General features: G+C 42.8%; 1 protein-coding gene across 1 annotated transcript in view; it reads left to right on the top strand.

The window, feature by feature from the left end:
* Window positions 1-22811, top strand: part of EEPD1 (endonuclease/exonuclease/phosphatase family domain containing 1) — a 62937-nt gene that overhangs the window by 27932 nt on the left and 12194 nt on the right. Inside the window, exons 2-3 of the mRNA XM_032105098.1 lie at window positions 5706-5757; window positions 22089-22199. Of these exons, the coding sequence (XP_031960989.1) occupies window positions 5706-5757; window positions 22089-22199 (163 nt within the window). The remainder of the gene's footprint in view (window positions 1-5705; window positions 5758-22088; window positions 22200-22811) is intronic.

Genomic DNA, 22811 nt, shown 5'->3' with positions numbered 1-22811 from the left:
ATGGGATATGCCAGAAAAAATGGTTTTTTTACAGTGCATGCATTGATGAAAGTCTTAAAGGTTGCTCCTTCACTATAAAGGCACCCCACTTAGGTGATCTGTTGCCCTGGTCAGTGTGGGCAGCCCCAAAAAAGGAGTGGCACAGATCCCTTTGCAGCCCCAGGATGCTCAGACTTGGTGCCCCATCATCTCAGTGTGTTAAACAGTTTGCCATGCTATTGGTGGGAGCCTGCTGTTCTTTCACCTACTCTTGTGCTAGGTAATCATCACAGCGGCAGACAGAGCCAGGAAGAGAAGTCTTGGGTTCCATTAGGCATTAGCAGCAAGGGACAACTCCAGCAGCAGCTCTGTAGTTAAAACAAACAGCCAAACAACACTCCCCCCCCACACCCCCTCCCCCCCATACACACCACCCCCACCACCTCTTCCCACATTTGTTTAAGCCACAAGATCTGGGTTTTTCCATGTTTGTCATTTTCGGGCTGTTACCTTTCCCCACTCTCCATGTATTTCCCAAAGCAGCATGTGCTTGATGCCTAAGCATCTGGCTATACTTAAAACAATTAGAAAACAGTTAATCACAGCCCTTACCCTCAGGCTGTTGACAGCTGAGGCAGTGGGGATCACCACAGCCCTCACAGGGAACACATACACGTGTGGGTAGCTTCCCCATCCTTATTGTTACTCACTCTGTCATCCAGAAAATGCCAAAGGAAAAAGAGGGGCTGCAGTGTGAAGGGTGATGAGCATTGATTTCAGCAGCAGAGCTGGAGACCAAGATGAGGGATAGGGACAGCAGGCAGCTGATGGGGAGTGCTCCCTCCCAGGTACCAGGTACCACTAGCACAGCTCAGCTGCATTTTTTTTTTTCTTTTTTTAGTCCAACTCTCATGTTTTGTGCCCATCTCTTAGAGCAGAATAGATTTATGAGTAAGGCTGTTTGGACAGATTTGCAAATACAGTTTTGGTGTACAAATTTGGTGGCCCAAGTGGTTTTGTCCTGTTCTTTTTGTTAACTAAGTCACACGTGCGTCTGTCATTAAGCACTTCAGTTACACGCGCTCACGCTCTACTCTTAGATATGTAAGTGATCCATAATACTTTCCTGTGGGCCATAATATGTTTGTGGGATCTTATCTCAAGAACAAAGAGGAAGAGTTTGTAGACTAAAAGGGAGGGAGAAAGGAATTATTTAATGTTGTTTGAAATGACAACTTTGAGATTGAGTGGTTTTTGCATGGGCTATTCATAATAATGTCTTTGAGTCTAGCTGAAGCAAGATTTGGTATAGCTGTATGCTGAAGAAGGAGGCAGAAAAGCAAGAGAAGTCAAATGGCATTTCTCAATGTTGTTAACTTCAGGCTTATGCGCTTGCTGGTAGAAAGTATGAGGTTTTTGGAAAAACTCAGGCCTCGAGCAAAGGTATGTAATTGAGCTTTTGTAGGACACCGTTGTGAGGCCAAGCGTTGGCTTAAACACTTCACTGAGTCTCTGGTTGCTGAACTTAATGCTTTACATTTTCCTCACTTTCTCCTCTTTCCCTTTTCCTCAAAATTGCTGGGTTCTGCACTGAATGGAAGCCTCAGTTCCACGCTGTGCTCAGCTCAGCAGAGAGGTCACTGTGCTCATCAATGCTCTGCACTGGGGACCCTCTCTCTTGCTCATGGCAGCCCGGTGACCTGTGTCCATAGTGGCTGCAGTTCTAGTTCTGTGCAGGGGTGGTCCAGAAACTGACTGTAATTCTAAAAACCTTTCTACCCCAAAAGCACCCTTCAAGCTAGTTTTGGAGGAAGCAGCTTCTCTTCCTCAGGTGAAGACCTCAGGTGCATTCTCCATGGATGGATCTGGGATCTGCCTTGTGCAGCAGTCTTGGTCTATCCCGTGTGCCTTGCTGCAGAGCCATAGGTTCACTGGTTTGCAGGCAGATGACCCTCTAGTGGTTCTTAGGAAAACCCCAACATTCCCCACTGCAAGAGTAGATAGGATTTTGTGGGCAACGTGAATTCAAGCTGGGAAGTGAAGCTCAGCGCGAATTAACCACGGTCATGATGGCTCATGGTGAACAGGAATGCACCAGCCAGCAAGGGACCTATCTGCAAGTTCACAGCGTTGCAAAAGACTGCCAAAGATTTAAATTACTCCTGGGTATGTGGGATTAGAAAGAGAAACCCAATGCTACTTGTTTTTAAGTAGGAAGACTTTGAGGAAAGGATTGCAATGATACCCTGACGTGTAGAAATGTGCTGTAGCTATAGGCGTTTGCTCAGCACTGTGACTAATCTTCTGGAAACCAAAAGGAATTCCCTTAGAGGAGAATGCTGTGCGTCACCCATGGCCAAAAAAAGAGGGAGTCATGTGTTTCCTTGACAGCACATCATGTTTGCGTATTTTCATTGCTGGAGGAGAGTCCTTCATCCTGATCACTGCATGTTTTCAAGTATTTTGAGTGTGCCTGGGGTGCCAGGATATTAATTTCAATAGCTTTGTTTAAATAGATCATGTAAGTAATTCAGTCAGTGAGTATTTTTAATAGAGTTTCAGATTCGAGCAGAGCCATTTTCAGTATGGTTACTCATATTACAGCTTTCTTAACCAGTATATTTTAAAGCTGGTAGGTTAGAGCAACCTCTTCAGGAGCCATAAGGTTTCTTGGGGAAATAGGATTTTTCTATGACTTTATTCATGAGTTAGTGTTTGCACAACACGGGTGAAGATGAAAGAAATAATGCCAAGGGTATATATAAACAGGATACTTAAGTGTTGTATTGTAGACTGCAAGAGCTTGTGCTCCAGCATTGGCTTTTGGTAACTCTATTTGCATTTAATTTGAGATTTTTTTTATTGGAGACTTACTTCCCCCCTACTCCTCCCCTCAGTTACTGACTGTATTCCCATCTACTCTGAAATCCTTGGTGAACACAAAAGCTACAAACAGCAAATGAAGTTATGAGCTGCTCTCAGTGGTTTTAAGATTGGTGATGTAGTGCCTAAATAAGCAGCCTCATTTCTTTTTGAAGCATCAAATGCCCAAAGCAGCAGCCTTGAAAGAAGCTGCATTTCCAGGCTGACATTGCATCAAGTAGCACATACTAATGTTACTTGGAACTGCTAGAAGCAATAGCAGTAAATAATTGGTTATTAAGAACAATGTTCCAGGTAGTGGACTGTAATCCCGTGGACAGAGACAGCATCTGTGATGGTGCTTTGAGGAAAGAAGGATCTTGCAGCTGGTTGTATAAAGGCTGATACTTGCACTTGTGGATTCCTTTTAACCAAGAAAAAATACCTGAGGTATTTTCAGGTGTCACCTGAGGAGAAAAGAGTAAAATACTGGGCAAACATTGATATCTCAATTTGTAAGAGCAGAGGAAGTCTTTTTCTCTCCAGGAATCAAACCAGTGTTGCTGCAAATCATGTAGCAACTTTGAATTGAGATTTGATTCTGACCCTGCATATGCAGTATCTCTGCAAGATGTAAACCCTTTGTATGGATTCTTCACCTCTGAACAAGGGTACAGCATTTCCATAATATAATGAAATAAAATAAATGATTCCTGCTTCCTGTTTTGTTACTTGCTTCTGTGTAACTGTATTACTTGTTTTAAATAAACACACACCAGTTGAAAAACTTCTTGTGGGGCTTTACAGGTATAAATGGGAAGGAAGGAAGGTTTTTACAGTGAGATGATGATCTTTAGTGAAAGTGGTACTTGCTTTTGGGGCAGTCTGCATCTTTCTTCTGCAGCTATTGAGTGTCAGATAATTCACAAATAATGTTCTAGAAATAAATCAGTCAATTGTTTGAAGCATCTGCAGCCTTGATTTATTTGATTAAGTAATCAAAAAGTCTCTAGCTTCAAAAAGAAAAAGACAAAAGTAATTTGCATACCTGCAGCCCATGTACATGCAGACTTGAAGCCCCCCTTGCAGCAGCCCAGCTGGCTGTGGGCAGCCTGAATGCATCCGTGTGTGTGTTAGCCTACCTCCCTCTCACCTGTCCCGTGTTTTTCTCAAGTGCACTGCAACAGAGGTGAGTCATCCAAAATGAAGAGGTGGCTCCTGAATTCAGAGACAGATCTTGACTGTGGCTGCATTGATACTGCCTGAGTTGTTGGACATTCTTCTCCAAGGTGCATCAGCTGAGGCTCCTTCTGAGTTGGACACAGTATTTCAGTGTCTTTTAAATGGAGGTGCCTTCTTTGCTTGTTGCCCATCCCATCTTTATTTTGCCTGCTGGCTGAATTACAAGGAAAATTATGATTAAAAATACCTTGGTATTGTTGGTTTTGTACTTTCCCTTGGTGCCTTCCAGTTCAGCTGAATGCTTGTGTGCAGCCTAGTGTGTTTACCAAACCATAACACCAAATCACATGTCCCCTGCTACCATAGTGGTTGGGCTTTAATGGAATACCTTTTTCATTTTCCTGATTATCCCACTGTTTTCTGAACCATCTCCACCGTCTCTGTCTTAGTAGTAATAGTCTCTACAGACTAGAAATGTGTTGTCTGTGGCTATTTTATAATTCATTGGATATAGGCTTTTTATGATGCCTTGAAGACACTGAAAGCTAGAAGTCCATTAAAGTGAAGGCGCATTGGTGTTTAGGGATTAGGCTGTGAATACCTGCAGTGGAATGCCGTAGAAGGACAGGACTACAGCTGTGCTTTGCCAGCTGCTGTTGCAGGATGGATGTACATAATTAGCATATAATGTGCCAGTGGATGTTCAAGAGTTATGCAATATTGCTCTGGGGTTCTGAAAGGCTAATAAAACTTTTTGTGTTATATCCTTTGGCAGACTTCTGTGTGGACTATTCACACCTTCTTGAATATGAGCTTTTAACTATACTGGATTTTTACTGTGTCTGTGTGCAGGGTGGTGAGAATAACTTAAACAATATTTATATGCATCATTTGATTCTTCTTCTGCCATGCAAATGTTTTCGTATCCCTGGGTAAAGGAAATTATCCTCTGGAGTCCAAGGATAATATATTAAGTGACTGGGTTTAAGATGGGTAAGGGAAGTGAGCATGTGGAGTTGCAATACAGGTGTAGAATCCTGCTTGAGTAACTCTCATAACCTTGTTGAAGTGAATGAAATTCAGTGTGCAGAAGAAAGATTCAGTAGGTGAAGAAATTTGGGACTGAGTAGTAAAGGGCATTACAAGAATAATAATTGTGGATTATCTTTCTACCCCACTTTTAAACAGTGGTGTACATTTCTGTCATCTCTCCCTCAAATTTCTTGAGCTGGGTTGTCTTAATTACTGCACCTCATATATAACATTGTAAATCCATGGGAATGGCTGTTTTGGGACTCGTAGAAACCTGTTGACACTGAGGAACAAAGCTGACTACAACTGATAGAAATGTCTAGAATATTCTTCTGTGTTTGTCATTCAGAAGATCCTTTGGTGTTAACTTGGGATATTGCAAAAGTAATGATTAATGCAGTTTTTCTGTAAGACAAATTCAGATGTGCTTGTAATTTGGAAACCAAAAAATCTGCTTGTGATGACTAATTCAAAGCAAACAAAGTGACACTGTCTCTCTCGCTTTGGTGTGTTTTATCCTGAGCATTTCTTGTATTTCTTTTGTCAAGAAAGAAGATAAAAAGAGAGTTTCAATTCTGCTCTTACTTCGATTTCTGTAATGCTTGCAGTGGAGTGATTAGTTCTCTTTTTCTCTCTGTTTTTTCTTACAGTATCAAGCTTTTGGCTGTGCAGGAGCTGGCTGACAGAGAAGCACTGGAAAAGGTATTTAAAATACATCTAATGCAACTATTGTAACGTGTTTAAGCTCTTAAAGCCCTCTGTGTTAGTTGTGCTTCCTAACTTCATGGAAAATCATGTGGCATAAAATAGGACATTTTCCTAGCTCCATAGTGCATGAAGGCAGAGGGTCAATGTTTTGTCTAAGCTGACCATGTGCTTTTGGTGTTTTCTGATTTTACAGCAAGCTTGGGGTAAGCAACGCTTAATAAGCAGTAAATAATAAAATCCAGTGTTGCTCTTTAGCCAAGGATATTGCAGGCACAGCAGGGTTAGGTCAGATATATGGAAGAAATTCTTTACCGCAAGGGTGAGAAGACACTTGAACAGGTTCCTCAGAGCTGTGGATGCCTCATCCTTGGAAGTGTTCAAGGCCAGGTTGGATGGGGCTCTGAGCCACCTGGTCTAGTGAAAGGTGTCCCTGGCACCATGGCAGGTGGGTTGGAACTGGATGATCTTTTAAGCCCCCTTCCAACCCAGACCATTCTGTTATGGCCTTCTTCTGAATGAATAACCAAATTTTTTATTTCTTTTGCATTATGATTCTTCTGGCCCGGCAGGTAGGACTGGACTCCCAGTGCCCCTGCTGGGACCAGTGGCTTCCCTTCACTTCCTACACTAACTCATTCACCTGCAAGAGCAAGGATCCAGCTGTGAGGCAGCATGAGAGACTTGTTAGGGTGCAAATAAAACAACTGAATTTGAAGCCCTGTTGGAAAAGCTGCTGTCTTAGCGCAGGCACTGAGCTGGTGCTGACCCAAGCAGCCCCTCTGTAGCTACGAGTGGTGTGGCAAGGCTTGGGAGGAAGGAGCAAACCTTCTCCTGCCTTGAACATGTGAAGGAGAAGGTCCTGCCGTTCTGTGTTCAGGCTGCATTTGCTGGGTACTCTAGAAATAGTGAGTAAAACGAAATATAGCAGCAGTGGGTGCCTCAGCCTTGAGCTTTGCCACTGACCGGAGATGCATTTCACAGAGGCTCTCTGTACACCCCAGTTAATTCTCACGGGGCATCTCTTCACTGGCTTTTGTGAACTCGGATTTTGACATGAAGAAGTAGATTTTGATGAAAGGCAGTGACAAAGGACCACACGGGTGACACTGTAGTTTTTCACAAGTGAACAAGACGTGGCTCTCAAGCACTCATTGTGCAAAACAGGTTAATATTAGCAAATTTTCATCGTTTGCAGCAGTCGGATTCTCTGGCACCTCACACCCTGTACATTTCCCAACTTTCCAATGGACCCGTACCTCCCTTTGGCCTGATGCCTCCAAAAACATGGCCTGGCAAGGTTAAGTGACCTCAGCCTGGTGGGAGTGGCTGTTTGAGGCATTGTCTGGAGTGCTGCAGGAAGCTCTTCAGAAAGGCTCAGCCTCAGAAAAATGATCTTTCTAAATTGAGCTCTCTGAATATTTGATATCTGCTTTCATACAATGCCAAGCTTAAAGAATTTAAAAGGCCAGTTTAGCCCTATGGAAAATAACGGGCTTGAATGATGTAAGTTCAAAGAAATTTGCTGTCTTTATTTTTTAAGTACAGGAGGGGAAAGAAACCCACAGACTTCCCTTGTCCAGCCTGCTTGCAGACTCAGGTTTTAAGAACACTGTGCTGAGTTTTGTATTCTTAAGCCATTTTTTATCATCATTATACCGCAGGAATACAGAATATTATTAAATGATAATATTTTAATATTTATTCTAAGACGGGTTTTTCTGGTTTTTGAGGGGAAATTTTCTTTAAAGCATCTGTGGACATGGTAACCTAGAACTATTTTTCCTATAGGGCACTTTTCAGTCTTTCATAGATGGTTTTGAACTTTGGAAACTTTCTAAAATTCGATGCCCAGCTTTCAAAGTGTTCTTACATATTTTTGATACTTGCATAGAATCCCAGAGTGAGCAGCAGCTGCCTGCTGAACAGCGGTGCCCCCCTGAACAGACTTAGGGGCTGCAGATTAGCTCTATGAAATCAAACCACATTGAAGTCGAGTGCGTGTGTAGCGAGTCTCTTGAGAACCAGGGCCTCGAGACGGTGTCATAAAATTATTCTGGCCATAAATAACACAGGCAGAATGTGAGGTGAGGCACATGAAGGCAGTGGACTGTTGGAGCAGGCTGAGAGAACTTGCTTGAACTGTTGGGGTCTTGCTTTCTGCAAAAGCATTTCATGCCATTCTATCTTAGGTATTTAAGTGTCTTTAAATGTTTCTCCCACCTTGGCTATTGAGAATGAACTGAACACACTTTGCGAAGCTTTGTGCTGTGCAAAGACTCTATTTGCTTAATTTCCTAAACCCCAGTGTTTTGGCAAATTGGGCCTAAATGGCCCTTTAAGCCAAAGATCTACCACACTTGGCAGCATTTATGCCTGGGGTTGCCAAGACAGAAGGGATGATTGGCAGGGTTTAATTACAGCCCGTCCTGGATTGGGACAAGCTTGACTGACCCGCAGATGCTGCTAATGAGCTGGTTTGTTTTTCTGAGGTGCCACGTCCTGTAAGCACCACAGACAGGGTGCTGCATGTGGAGCTGAGCCGCAGCACCATGCTTGCTGTTGTTAGGAGGAATGGGAAAATAATTTATCTCAGTGAACCAGGTCACATAAGAACAACAAGAGCCTTTACCTGGAGAAAATTCTGGGTCAGAGGTGGGCTTGTTTGCGTTTGTTTTGGCCATAGCAAATCAGACCCATTCCAGCACAGGCTCCACGTGAGCGCTCTTACAGGCGGCTTAAAACCAATCCCGTGCTTACCTGTATTTTGTCCTATCTTGAGCCTTCAAACTGTTGTGTTTGCTTCCCCCTGTCCCCTTGCTGAGCTTGCCCTGCTGCTGTGGGATTGTATTACTTACATGCCTTCCCTTCAGAAGGGCTGCTGGCATTTGCCAAGGGCAGGAAGAACACAGATGGAGAGATGCCATGGGAGGGCTTCCAGTCATGCCAGCCTCGTCCCCACAAGGGTTCAAGGCCACTCAGGCTTTAGAAAGAAGTATCACAGGCACACAGGCTTGTTGGTGCTGAGTCCTGTATGAAACATCTCTTCCTCTTCCAGGAGCACAGCTCTCGGAGAGACTCCAGCGCCACTCTTGCCCCAGTGTGTTTTTTGAGTACTTTACTTTATCTAATTTTGGCAAGTCCTTAATTGCAGAAGAAGAATTCTACTTGGCAAATGTTAATTGTATTTATTTGGGGAAGGGGAAAAAATAATTCTCCCAAGGAACATGCTGTTTTTATAGTTTAAAAATAAATCTGTGTAAGTAATTAGGTTGAACTGCCTAGCCAGGTGACATTTCACATTGGTTACTGTTTTAGCATTTAAATTCGTAGTCCTTTTCCATAGGCAAGCATGTACACCAAAGCAATTGTTCTTATTCGTACTTGATGCCAGTAAATTGTGCAGGAAGAGTCATCCATCTTACAAGAAAAATAAAAATATTCTTGGCATTCTAAGTGTTTCCTCCTGCATCTTTCAGGTGTTAACAGGGGCTCTTGAGCTCATTTCTCCTTCAGAGGTGGGTTATAGAGGAAAGCTAAATAATTTGTACAATTTAATAATCCCCTGACAGCTTTTTATAGGGTAAGCCTGCTTTGTGAACAAGCAACAGTAGCCCATTATTTTGCTATTTGTGTATTAAAAAGTAAATGCATCTGCTGTTACCCAGGATGACAAAGTACTGTCCACTTGACTCCATAGACAGAGAAGTTTGTTGGCTTCTCATCTGATAAATGCAAATCTGTGATTCTGATCTGCAGTTTGTTAAGTGTGGAATTCATCTGCAAAGTGATGGTTATTCTGCCTGAAGTTGGAAGAGATCTATTTAGACTGCCATGAGACACACTAGGTGGGCTGAAGGACAATAGGAATTGGGGTGAGAATTTTGATTTTGTGTAGAGATGATGTTCTTGAAGTTGATGATAACTTGCAGCCTCAAAATCAGTGTAAGTAACATAAGTTTCACTGTTAAGGTCTCCCTGTAACAGTGATGGCAAATTTATGTGAGCTATGTCCAAGAGGTCAGTGAAAAGAAAGTGAAAAGAACAAAGTAATTATCAGTAGGCTTGCACTGTCTATGTGGAGATTTTCACCTTCACTGGAGAAATTTTGGAGGTCACAAATCAAGAGGGATTTCAAGTCTTTCACGTGGTGCCTCTGAAGCACAGAGCACATTCTCTGGACATGAGGACAGGCGGCGATGTACCTTGCCGGTACAGAAAGGGATCTCTTCTGTCTGCTGGCCTAACCTTACTTGGTCTTCCGTTGGGAATTTCTGATGGAGATGATAGAATGAGAAAACTCGGATCAGCCTACTCCTCCAGGTAGATTCCTCCCACCCCATATAAAGAGCTATTTATCTTTCCTCATATTTACCTTGTTGCATTAAATGGAAAGCTTAGCACTGTAAGCAAACAATCGCTACAATCTGTGCTCATGTTTTGACTTTTCCCACCTCCCTCAGCAGTACTAACAGCTAGAGTTGTCTCCCATGATGTGGAATCAGTTTCCCGGATTTCCTCACCCATAGGAAAGACCAGATGTCTGTATTTGGGAGACATTTGCTAAATACAGCCTCTTTCCATCACACAGGCTTTTCACACTGTGCATGAAGAATCAGTGAAGCACAACTGGGATGATAATGATGAGGTGGCATTATTTTACTGAAAGAAATTTAACATGCCTGCCATTGATCAGAAGTAGCTTTTGTCTGAGGAGAAATTCAGTGACTACTGTTGCACAGTTTTACAGAGTAAGACACAGGAGATGAGGGCAAAAGGGAGTGCTCATTTCTTTTTCGTGGCATCGCTCTGCTGGTGCAATTTCAGCTGCAGTCAAAAACAGGTTTGTAAAATGCTGAGCTGCCCTGTGTGTTCCCTGCTGTAGCTACCTTCTTTCTACACAGCACACAGAGAATTTTAACTAAAAATTTGCTTTTGTTTTCTTGATCCAGTGTACTGTTTCCTCCAGATATTATCAGAACATAAAAAGTATGACGTCAATTGAGGTTCCAGAATTTCCAGTATGAAATGCATCTGCTGGAGGTTTTTATTTATCTTTTGTCTGCTTTTGAGTAGATTGAGCCAGATCAGTGTTTAATCATGATTAAGCCCATTGTAATCTCTGTTCTTTATAAAATCCCTCTCCGAGCAGAGCAGGTTGTTTATTTGTGAAAGGTTATCCCTAGGAGCTTTTCAGTGTTTGAAAGAGAGGTGCTGTTTTTCATTTGCAGGGGTAAGCATAGGCACATTGCATATTGCTTGCATGGATACAAATGTGGTTGTGTGTGCATTTGATGTGATTTTATTTTTTAAATGTAGCAGATGTGTACCCCAGAAATGCAGTTAGTTCAGGACTGAGTCTTTGTGTGCATATTTTTAATTGCCATAATCCTTCTGTACAATGTGAGCCCCATCTTGCAATCTTGCTTTGGGCTGATCATGAGGCGATTTGCAATGAATGAATTAGTTGCTGTAAAGGAGTTGTATTTACTGCCTGTTCTTAAACCTATCCTTTCCAGAAGGCAGTTGGGCCCTTTGAAAATCAAGTACATTTGGATGTCCTCTAGAGTCAGATAAGGAAACAGCAGTCTTGCTTTCAGAGATCAGGAAAAGGAGATGTCAGCTTGGCCACTGACTCAGTCAGGACATTTGATCAGTTTCTTTCAGCCCTGTCAGTGCCTTATTTTTCTGCTCCCCATTTCCAGAGGATAGGTGGAGTCAAGTCTCTGAGCTATGGGGTGGACTTCTGCATAGTCCATCAGCTGATGTAGGTCCTCCTGCCCTCTTCCTTCAAAGCCACCATGGAGTTAATGATTGACCACTTAGAGTAAAAGGAGATTATTCCAAATCATCCCACTGATTTTGCTTTAATTCTTTTTCTCACCTTATTCCCTATTACTTTACCCTTTTGCTTTCCCACACCTTCCCTGTGTTTCCCCCTCTCTCCCTTGTGTTGCTTGTTTACCTAAGTGCAGGTAATACTCAGGAATACAAAGTATTCATTTTTTCAGACTTCATCCCGTGGGGTCATGAAGTCTCAGAGTGAAGGGAAGAATAGGTGTAACTGGGAAGGAATAATTTTTGGCTGAGTGGAGCTGCAAGTGATGTAGCATTTCTTACTGAATGGGAGGCTTTTTTGGTATTATCCTATCTACTAAATTGTCTTAGGAACACTGCAGCTGTACTGTGTTTGCTTCTGGCCTTTCATATTTTCCTCCTTTTTGTCCTCTAGAAGGGATCTAGATGGCTGGAAGTTTAAGGACATGTATTGGTGGACCTTACAGTTCTAGCCAGGTCCATGATGATTTCAGTAGCTCTCTGCAAGAGGACCTATGACCACTTTGTCTTTTCCAGGCCCCTCAGCTGCGAACTATCATCACATGGTCAGCAGCACTGGAAGCACAGGCTTTCATCTACTAGGATTTCTGGTGTCTTTGATCTTGGCTGGATTTTTTTTTTTCTCTGTAGTTTTCTCTTCTGTGATGATCAGTGGACTTCAATAAACAAAACACTAGAAGCCATGCTATAGACACCACAGGGAGCTACAGAGAACACAAATTCTCTAAAATGCTGCCCTTTATGAGGTGCACAGCCACAGGTGCCCTCTTCTTCCCTAGAGCACTACTCTGCCTTTCTGAGCAGTGGTGGTATGGAGATTCCTTGTTATAATAGCTTGGCACTTCTTGTAAATCGTCTGGTCTTATCTCTGAACATAAGCCAAATTCACCCAATAGTGAAGCCATTCTCTTCACTTCCAGAGCAGGGAGAAACAGAAAATACGTGTTTACAAGTGCTGGCATGGGTTAAGATTTGGTTGTGGATGGTAGAAGTAAGAGGGGACCTAATCAGTCCTTTTTCCTGGATTTCTTCTGGAAGATGGTAGAAGGCAAAGCAAGTTCAAAGAACAGGACCAGTTTTAAATAATCAGCAATTTGGGGAAGAGTGTTGTTTGGTTTTGTTGCATTTTTTTTCCTTTTTAATATATTGACAAAGCAACAAGGGTGTTTTAGTGTCATACCAAATAATTTTTGATAGTAATGCATGTGCTCTCTATGGGAAGCCAGAATCCATGGCATCTGTTAGAGCAGAACTTTGGTCAGGGTTCAAGGACAGTCCTGTAGACTCTGTGGAGGTCATGCTAGTAAGTATGGGCAGAAAAACATCTATTGTTACTCAGGCAAACTTATAAATAAAGAATGAGCTGTTTCAGCGAGGAATCGGTGTCAAATTGGGCTCTTTAAATTAAGGGCTAGAGCTATGGAAAAAAAAAAAGCAGTATGAGATTTTTTATTTTTTTAAAGGTAAGATAACATGGCCTAGTGCTTGCAGCCTGGAAGAGATCCTCCAGATAATAAGCATTAAAAAAAGGAAAAAGAAACAAGGAGGTGAGACAGATTTAAATAACTTTACAGAAGGTGGCACAGTGTTCTGTAGGGTGGTGTAATCAATGCCTGAAGGAAGAATAAATATTTGAGGCTGGCAATGGTTGTGAGTCATATTAGATGTTTCTTTCTTCCTTGTTTTTGTCTTCTTACCATGGGAAAGAATGCTTGCTCTAAGCAGAGATGTAAATCAGTTGGGGAAAACAGTAACACTAACAGTAGGAAAGAAATGAAGCCACAAAACACCCAACTCACTTACTATTACCTCTAGAAATTAGTGAAGTTTTATCAGGAGAATGGAGGGAGACCTAGTTATCTTACATGCTTAAGCAGCTTTCCTTGATTAATAACATTCAAATATTGTGATTTCCCTGTTCTCTTTCAGTTTTATTTGTTCTTCTTTTGTATTGGCACATCTCCCCCCCTCCTCTTTTCCTCTGGCTGAAGCCGGTGTGTGAATCAGGAGATTCAGATGATGGCAAATCAATATAGCTCACTGGCCAGTTTGTTTGGGGTGATTTTGATCAGTGAATAAGATACTGTTTCATATCACTTTTGTATCTCATGTTTCATTGGATGGTTTTCTATTTGCTTTCTATATTAAGGTCTAGGTTCTGATAAACTCATTGTCACCTCCTGCGCTCCGGGTAGTTACTGGGTGAGTAAGGTTGTACTCACAGTGGTGTCATTTTACACCGCACCTCAGAAATCGATTCCTGGGAAAATAATCGACCCAGGATTAAGCATAAAAAACCAAAGCCCAACCCCCTAACAAAACCCAAAAAAACTTCCCAAACAAACAAACAAAAAACCCCCAACAAAACCCCACAAAAACCCCACAACCAACAAACACCCAAAACCCACACAAACAAAACCCAAAAAAAGATGTTCCTAGGAAGCCATTGACTCCTGGTTGCCCAGTACCTGATATCCAGTCCAAATTAACACATAGTTTAGGTCTCCAAACAACTGCGGCATGGATGTTGATGAAATTTGTGATTCTGTGATTTTAGCACAGCTACTCAGTTGAGCTGGGTACTGTTTTATGACAGCATAGTGCAAGAACTCAAACACTCAACTCTCATAAAACCAGCTTTATAAAAAAGATGTCCTCATAGTCACCAGGGCTTCTTTTTATTCTTCTTTATGTCATGTCAGTCCCCTTGGCATGTCATTATAGCTGTTAATGACTATAGTGCCTATTTATGAAGTATAAAACATTGTCTTGAAAAGACTTCAGGAATAAATTTGTGACCATCCTTGATGACCTCTTGAGCCTTAATTCCTGAATTATGTTTAAAATAAAAAAAGTCTTTAGGAGTACGGAAAGAAGTAGTCAGGAAGTGTCTTCTGCCAAATGAGTCTGTCCCATGAAGTACAAGGAACAAGCTCAGCTTGTGAATGGAAACATTAAAAATTAAGGGCCCACTAATTTTCTACATGGAGGCCTGGTAGATATGGCTGTCCTCTTCCATAGGGAAAGGGCAGCATAGATTTCCACCAAGCACCTGTGTAGACACCTTCCCATTAAATGGCAAACTGGATGAAAGATAGTGAGTATTCAATTTTGACAATAGGCAGCTGAACATCCCATAATTCTTCACTAGTGCCCCCAGCACTAAAAATGTGTTAGTGGAGTTATTGTATTGCCTCTTTCAGTTGTTGTTTTGCTGCTCTGCACCAAAGGTTCTTCTGTGTCTTCCTTTTGAAGATCTATAAGAAGACGTTGTTTGTATAAATAATCACCTTTGTTTCGGATGAAGGTAGGAGAACAGGCCAGTGAATGATCTGCGTTGTTGTCCTGGGAACACGGTGTTTAAAGGCAACCAAAGAACTGGGTTTATGGGCTACAATCTGTTTTTTGAATCATACATTCAAAGATTAAGACAGTAATTTCCTCTTAGATATTACAGAAAATTAAGCATTTGGGTGGTTGTGGTGAGCTAATTCATTTGGGAGGGCAGTGTAATAATTCACTGCTAAGCTTTTCCAAAATAAGTACTCAAAAGGGAAAGCAAGTAACTTGGGAGTGCACACTTAGGCTCCTACCACTCCCCAGTGGATCCTGTAAAGCCTGACTTAAGAAAAAAAAAAAAAGATTTGATTCCAACAAGTTCATATAGGAAACAAACCGTCACACACTTTTGATAACTGAGATAATGTTGATCTTATCAGCACAATTATTCCCCGCACATTCCCGCAGTACAATGGGTACATTGAACACAGCAGCGGCAGGAGAGGGGCACGTGTCCAGCTGGATCCACATCCATGGGCTGGTTCAAAAGAGAGTCAAGCTCATGAAGGGGCTCAGATACCTGATGTGGGAAACAATGCCTTCAGTTTGAAAAACTTTCCAATCCTGCCAGGCATCATTTAGCTGCTGCCTAACCCCGAGGTGTTGGGTGACAGGCTCCTCTGACGCTTTGCTGAGCAGTGCCTCTCTGCAGACATGGAATTACCCACCTCTGAAGCAGGCAGAGGGACTGGACCACTTAGTTTCTAGCCTATAGATGGGCTTGAAAAATGATCCTTCCTCATCCTATCTCCTTTGAGAAGCTCAGTCCTGGAAGTTTCCTTTTTTAAAAGTACAAAGCTTAGAAGTGGCTTTTGCAGCAAAGCTGGGAATTCAGGTCACCACAAGGCTAAGGGGGGTGAGGCTGCAGTATGGTAAACATTTGCTCTGTGGTCCATAACATAGTGTCTGGAGCTGTCATTCAGGAGCTGAGTGAGAATCTGATCTTCAGAGGAAAGAAATCCTTCCTCTGTGGGTGTCTGAATTACTGATGTGCTCTTTAAGAAGCAGAAGCAGCACATTTTCCAGGAAAAATTGAGTCCTTCTTGAGTTGAGGAAGAAGCCATAGGTGCCTTCAGAGGGACCAAGCTTTGGGACCCCAATTTGCACATTATCCCAACAAATGATCTTTGCATGTCCATAGCACACAAAGGTATGTAGAGGTGGTGACTGTGCCTGTGGGTCCTGTATTATTTCTGAAGAAAGATAAGGGATTAATATTTGTCTGTGCCTTGCTTTTACCTCTCACAATGAGTATATAGAGCTTCTTGAAGGGTGAATTAGATAATGTTTGTGAAGAATGTGGAGGGTAGCAAGAATTTATTTGGTCATGAATCTGGATGTTTTGGTTTAGTTCTAGGAACAACAAACCAGTACAGAAAGGACAGGAAGGTATTGCCCCAGGTATCAATGACCCAGTACAAATAGGACATGCTGGCATGGCCAAAGGGGAAGATAAGTTTTCCAGGTGTCAATCTATGGCCTTTGCCTGTTCAGTGAATTGATTCTTTTTTTTTTTTTCTTCTTTGTCCTAGAATTTTTCTCCCAAACTTTTAAATATTGTAAAATTATTTTCTCAGCTGTAACGTCATTGTAGAATTTTGTACAACATGGAGAAATAGAAAACGTTTTCTATCACAAATACATACATATGGCTAGGACTGAAAGTGATTCCCTGAAGGGGGGTTGCTCTCCTTTGAAAACTTGTAATTACCTGCCTTTCAGACCCCCATCTGCCTTTGCCTAATATCAATACATGAACAACACAAGCAGTAAAGATTATGCAGTCTTTATTGAAGCCTTCCTGAAAGGGACTAGTTGAATGGGCATGTGAAAGATGTTATAACTTAACGTAGGGTCACCCCAGTTTTCCCACATGCTACTTATGTGGAATGGAGTTGGTGAATGCACCCCCCACAGCAGGGGATGCATCTCCTTGTGTGTGTTTTTCAACTGTGTTGCAAACAGGAAAGGGATATGCTTGAGAGAAAGGCAAACAAGCAATGGAGGCCTGAGACAACATTTTTGTCAGTGGGAAATGAGATCCAGTGATGAGTCTCAGTTTCAGGCTTTAACCATAATAACCCTTCCTTCCATGATTTTACATTTGGTTATAGGAGAATCCAGATGTCACTGAAACACCTGATGCTCCTATGTGTCCCCTTCCTGAGTTACTCCAGTCTGTGGGAAGTGCCTTCAGTGTTACCCAGCTGCAAAAGTGTGCTGAGCCTCCTGGCCCTGCTGTGTCTTTGATCCCCTCTTGACTTGCCTTGCACTGTCACGTGTGCCTGCACCAGGACAACAATCCTGAAGCCTCTGACCTTTCCCTATACCTACCTCACTAGCCAGTACAATAAAATACAGCACCCCCAAGTCTCTTCATCCCCCAACTCTGCTTTTCCTCCTCACAAACATGATCTAACAAAACATTCTTCTTCTGGAAGTCAAATCAAAATTTTGCTTGAAAACCAAAGGTGTTGATTTCAAATTCTTGGAAATATTTGCAGTGTTTCTGCTCCCGGCTTTCTGGGTCAGGCTTCATTAGGGTGCACCAACTGTAGCTGTGTCCTATGGTAGATTGGATTTGGATTATGGGTGTTCAAGTCTGCTTTTTCAATTTGAAATAAAAGTACAGTCCAGTTGGATGAATAAAGAAAGGATAATGTGAATTTAATTTTTAATTTATACAGTACATAGGGATGGATTAAAAATGATCAGTGCCAGATGGTCTCATGAAGCCATTGTCAACTTTGTTGTATCTTCTATCTGAAATATATTACATCATGTTTCAGGATGGGATTTTTATTGAGGAGTGTTTTGGGCCTTCTCCTCAAGTGCCACGGCTTAATTTACAAGGTCTATCTTAGAGCTCCTCTGTTTACTCTTCCCAGATGCACCAAGTCCAATACTGGGAGATGTTCTTTAGTACAAAACAGCCCTTACCTTAAAGTCCAAGTATCTTTCCCCACGGAAAGACAAATCTTTGCTAATATGACACCTCCACATAGCAGAGATTATAAGGAATTTATAGAAGTTTCTTACTCATCTCTAGTACTCACTAAAGCTGCTCCCTCTAGTGCTTATTAAAAGAAAAGTAAATGTGTATATGTGACGTCTAGAAAGGGAATATTTATTCTGTTGCTCTCATCTCTCTTCTCCATTAAGGGGAATGAAAATCACCTTTGCTTTCATGAAGCATGTAGTTGTTCACCACAACTGCAGTGCCCCTTTGGCCTGGCAGCATCTGTGGTAATTAACCAAAATGGCCATTTGTTTTGAGTGCCTTTCTGAAGTTCAGGTGATGATTACTGTGCCTAGATGTACCACGCCACAACAACAGGCTCACCCTGGAATCTCCTCCTCAGTGCTCTTTCTCCCCTTGCCCTTCTCACAGCCTCTGCTCTGACTCCAGGTCTGAAACAAAGGTATCCTCCAAAGACCAATCCCTTGGCTAATAAGAAACATGTAATTTATGAAACCCGAAGGCATTGTTTTCCTGGGTCACATTTAGTTTCCTTGGGGTTTAGGAGTAGCCCGTCTTCTTTTTGAGCAAAAGGTGTTCACCACGAGGGAGGTCACTGGCTCAGGGTGGTCCCCAGAGCTGGTATTAGGAGTGTAACACTTGGCAAACCAAGATGTTCAGCATGGAGTGGTGTCATCATCTGGGAAGGATGACCCTGCTGCAAAAACGGGGCTGGCTGCAGAAATAGCACCCCAAAATAAAACACAGAGTAACCAGGGCATCCTGACAAAGAGATGATGGGAGCTGCTTGTGTGCAGAACTGCAGAGTGCTCTCTGGCAGCTCTACTGGTGGGCAGAGTTACTGCTCTGGAGGAGATCGAACTTCATGCACAAATTAGATGTTCTTGCAGTGCTTGGAGTGCCCTGGGGAGGCAGGTAGGTGTGTTAGGAAGACTGTAACTGCCTTACAGTCTCCGGCATGTGCCAGCCCAGCATGTTTTTTTCCCTGCTCCCAAATTAGTCCAAGGCCCCTTGCCTTAACTTCTACAGTCACTCCTTAAATGTGCATTTCTCCAGCTTCTTCCAGCTGCCCTCTCTTCTTTTCCAAAGTCAGTCATAAGTACCTGTCTCTGCTTCTGGACAGGCAGGGAGGGACAGGTGCCAGCCATTTATCAGGGTGGACAAAGAGCAATTGCATCTTTTGATCCTCCCTTCTTAGGAAAATGACGTGTTGCTGATCAGCAAATTCAACAGGGCTTGTCCCAGTTCCTGGGGTAGTGGGTCTTTTTGGTGCCTTGCATGCCAAATGAGGTCAGTCACAGAATTGCAGACTCATTTTTAGTTGGGGAAGACCTTTAATATCATTGAATCCAGTGGGCAGGTAGTTACCTGGCACAAGGTGACCCCTCACAAGCACAGGCTGCTCTTTGTTTGGAGTATGCCTTGGAGCCTGGTGCTGCCATGTTCCTGCTCCCTGGGAGCACTGCCTATCCCACAAAAACCAGCACCCAGCTAGAAGAGAGACCACAGGGCATCTGTGTAAATAAGCCCTGGTGCTGTTGGTCTCACGGTGTGTGTGTGAGCTTTGACTTGGTATGTGTAGGTTGTAATGAAGAAGCTGATTGAATTTCAGGAAACCTGCAGCCTGAAAGGCTCTAGAGAAAAACAAAACTAGAGCTTTTTTCCTTAGGAGGACTTCTATTGGGGAAAAAAATAAGTTGTTTTGATTGAGATTTTAATTTTGATTTTTCTTTACCACTTGAAGAACTGCTTCTCAAAGGGGTTGGCATAGTTCTAACTTAGCTTTGCAAAAGAGGAAAGGCATTTTTTTTCATTCCCAGTGTGGACTAGGAGCTTGTCTATGTATTTTTGCTGCATGAAGGAAAGCGTAATGTTGGTTGATGTTGGGTTTTGTGGGCAGAACAAAATGATTTGAAAAATGCCATTCTCACTTCAGCAAAAAAACATGACCCCAGCAAGTATGCTGTCACAGCTTCAAAATATGTGTGCCTGTAAGCCTTGGAAAATGAGTTCAGATTGAAATCAGCTGCTGTAGGCCAAGTTCTCCATAGCTGCAGCCGTACCCAGAATGGGCTTTTTTTTTCTGAACAAACCGTGTAATCTTATTTGTCGTCTTTTTGTTTGCACGAAGTCAAATCAAGGCCTTAAAAAAAAAATCAATTTGAAGGAAACAAACTATTCAAACTAGTCGACTGCAGATGCTCTTTTTAATAAACTGATGGTTTCTGTAGGATTTATTCAGTCCTGTCATATGCTTTGTGCTGGCTGGACTTTCCAGGCAGCTGCAACCTAGAGATAAGTTTTCTGTCAGGTTACAGTTGAACTCCTAATTTCAACAATATCTTTGTTTTTCTGATTTAAGCAATTTATGTGTTAGAAAACTCACTGACCAAATCCCCTCTGTTTGAAGACGTCAGAATGGCATCAGAAGTGGGTAATTATTGCCGCCGTGATTTATCATATTAGCTAGGGTAGCACCTGGCGATCAGCTGAGAGCAGAGCTGCGTTCCCAGGCTGTGCAAACACCCTACCTGCCTCCTTGTTCTGTAAATCAGCCAAGCCCCGGCACTGCCTGGAGGTACATAATGGGCAACAATGTGGTATGTTAATGTGGCATCTTGAATAAGAACGCCCAGCCGACCTCTGTTCTAAAAGCTGTGCCAAGCGTTTTCGCTTCGGGCGTGCGGCCAAAATGACTCTTGGTCTTCTGAGGCAAATAAGGCTGCCTGGGTTGTGTGTATCTGAGAATCAATGCTTGCAGCTTCAGCCTGCAGCATGCTGAACTTGCAGACGAGGGAGTCAGTGAAAGATCAGGATTTGACTTTAATTTCTGAATCAAAAGATAAAATAAACATGAGAATAACTATCCTATCATTTTACTGATATCCATGTAGGAAATATTTATATCCATGTAGCTCTGTAGCTCTTCAAACCATGTTAGGCACGTCCCACTGCAAAGAGTCACTGTGCACATGAGGTTATTGTTTGCCTTGAAAATCCTTTGTTGAATTCCTGCTTGATCTGGAGGGGTGTTCTGGATCCAAGATTTTGTCCGAGGATCCTTCTTCACTGTGAAAGCCTCTGCATTTCAACCCAGTTTCTCCAGTATCAGAACAAAATGATGCATGGTGGAAGTCCCTGTTGCTCTTTCACAGGGATGACTTCTTACTAGCCCCTTTCTCTGCAGCCAGAACCTCTGCCACAACCAGGGTGCCCAACTGCTGCCTGTCCAGCCAGAGCCTGCCTGGAGCTGACATCAGTCTTGCAAAGGATTCTAGCTCCTGTTGAGCCTGATTTTGAAACCCCTGACAAAAAGTATTCCATATTGTCCTCACCAAGGAGTTTCAGATTCCAGATTTTCGAGGGTGGTTTTTATCATTTATTTACTTTTATTTCAATCTCAAGGTGTTAGACAGGCAGACTCAGGGGCTCTCCACAGTGTCCACAGTTCTGGTATCCCTGAGCTGCTGGGCATTAGGATGCAGCCTCTCTAGCTCTGACCATGTGCTTGGACACATAATGGTTTCCAAGTGCTGTGGCTGTTCAGCAGTGACCAGGAAGAAGAGCACCTCTGGGAAGCATGAGAAGGACGTGCTAGAACTGCGTGCAAGTGTGCAGCTGCTTCCTTCATGCACGGAGGAAATCAAGTATGTGTCCCTGGCATAAAGTCAGAGGAGACTTAACCCCTAAACTCCAGCTATTGGGCTTGGCCTACACCCTTCCTCTCATGTCGTGCCAGTGGCTGTGTCATTGGAGTGGGACCAGCCACACTACTGGGGCCTCCTGCCCGCAAGAGGATTCGGCAGCTGTTTGTGAAGCCCCCGGCAGGGGTGGGATATGGTGCAGTCAGCATCTTTGGAGGCTGCACAGAGAAAACCCCTTTCCAATCAAACAAGTAGGTCTGGAGGAAAAGAACAGGGTCTGAGGGAGAAATGTTCTACTTGCAGCATTTGCACTGAGTTATTTTAGTTTTTATTTATCTTCAAGTCAGGGGTGAGTCAGTCTGGGATGTGGCTCAGACCACCTCATTTGTGAACCTTCAGGGAAGGCAGAGAGCACAGGCTGTGCTCCACTGTGCCTCTTACCAGTGCTTTACTACACACTTTATTTTGCAATTTTTTTAAATCCCTACAAGCTGATGTTATTTTTTTCCCCTTTCCTCTCTCTCTAGTTTTGTATGGAGCTGAACCAGCCGACGCTGCCAAACATCCGCAAGTGGAAGGGCCCTAGAGGATGTTGGAAGGGTGTTGTTTCCGAAAAACCCTCAGGCCAGCTACACAAGGTACATTAATCCCCAAGTCTGAACTTTGGCTTTGCTTTTTTTTACCCCTTCTAACCAAGGACATATTTTGAATGTTTAAGGCAACGCTTTTTGCAAATCCTTTTTGGCAAGGTTTGTATTTCTTGTTTTTTAAGCTGACTGTTCCTATAGCTTTTAATATGACTTATGTTTTGGAAGAATTGTGGCACACTTGCAAGGAGGAAGATGTGTGTGCGTGTTTGGTATATGTGTATTTGGGGGAAGTGGATAAAAGCAGTACAGGTATATAGATGAAAAGCCACAGATTTTGACAAGGAAAGAGTCCTCAGTTTTTCCCCTCTCAGGCTGCAGTACTTTTGACATTTTTTGTGCTAGTCACCTGAGCTTGCTCCCTGGTGCTGCACTGGCTGGCATTTGGGAGGACTCCCCATTTTGCTCATTTGCAAGTGAAGAGCCTGCAGAGGAGCTGTGCAGTTTGCCATCCTCACCTGGAAGAGTTTACCTTGTGTGTTCCCCAGAGTCCCCGGAACAGGTGTTTAAAATGCTGTGGACTCCATCTGAAATCTGCACCGTGCTGCAGTGTGCTTTTCCCTGCAGCATCTTCTGCTCTGGAAATATATATAAATATATATA

The sequence above is a fragment of the Corvus moneduloides genome, chromosome 1, assembly GCF_009650955.1.
Source record: "Corvus moneduloides isolate bCorMon1 chromosome 1, bCorMon1.pri, whole genome shotgun sequence".
In the NCBI taxonomy this organism is placed as follows: Eukaryota; Metazoa; Chordata; class Aves; order Passeriformes; family Corvidae; genus Corvus; species Corvus moneduloides.
This window is presented reverse-complemented; position numbering and strand designations above follow the sequence as displayed.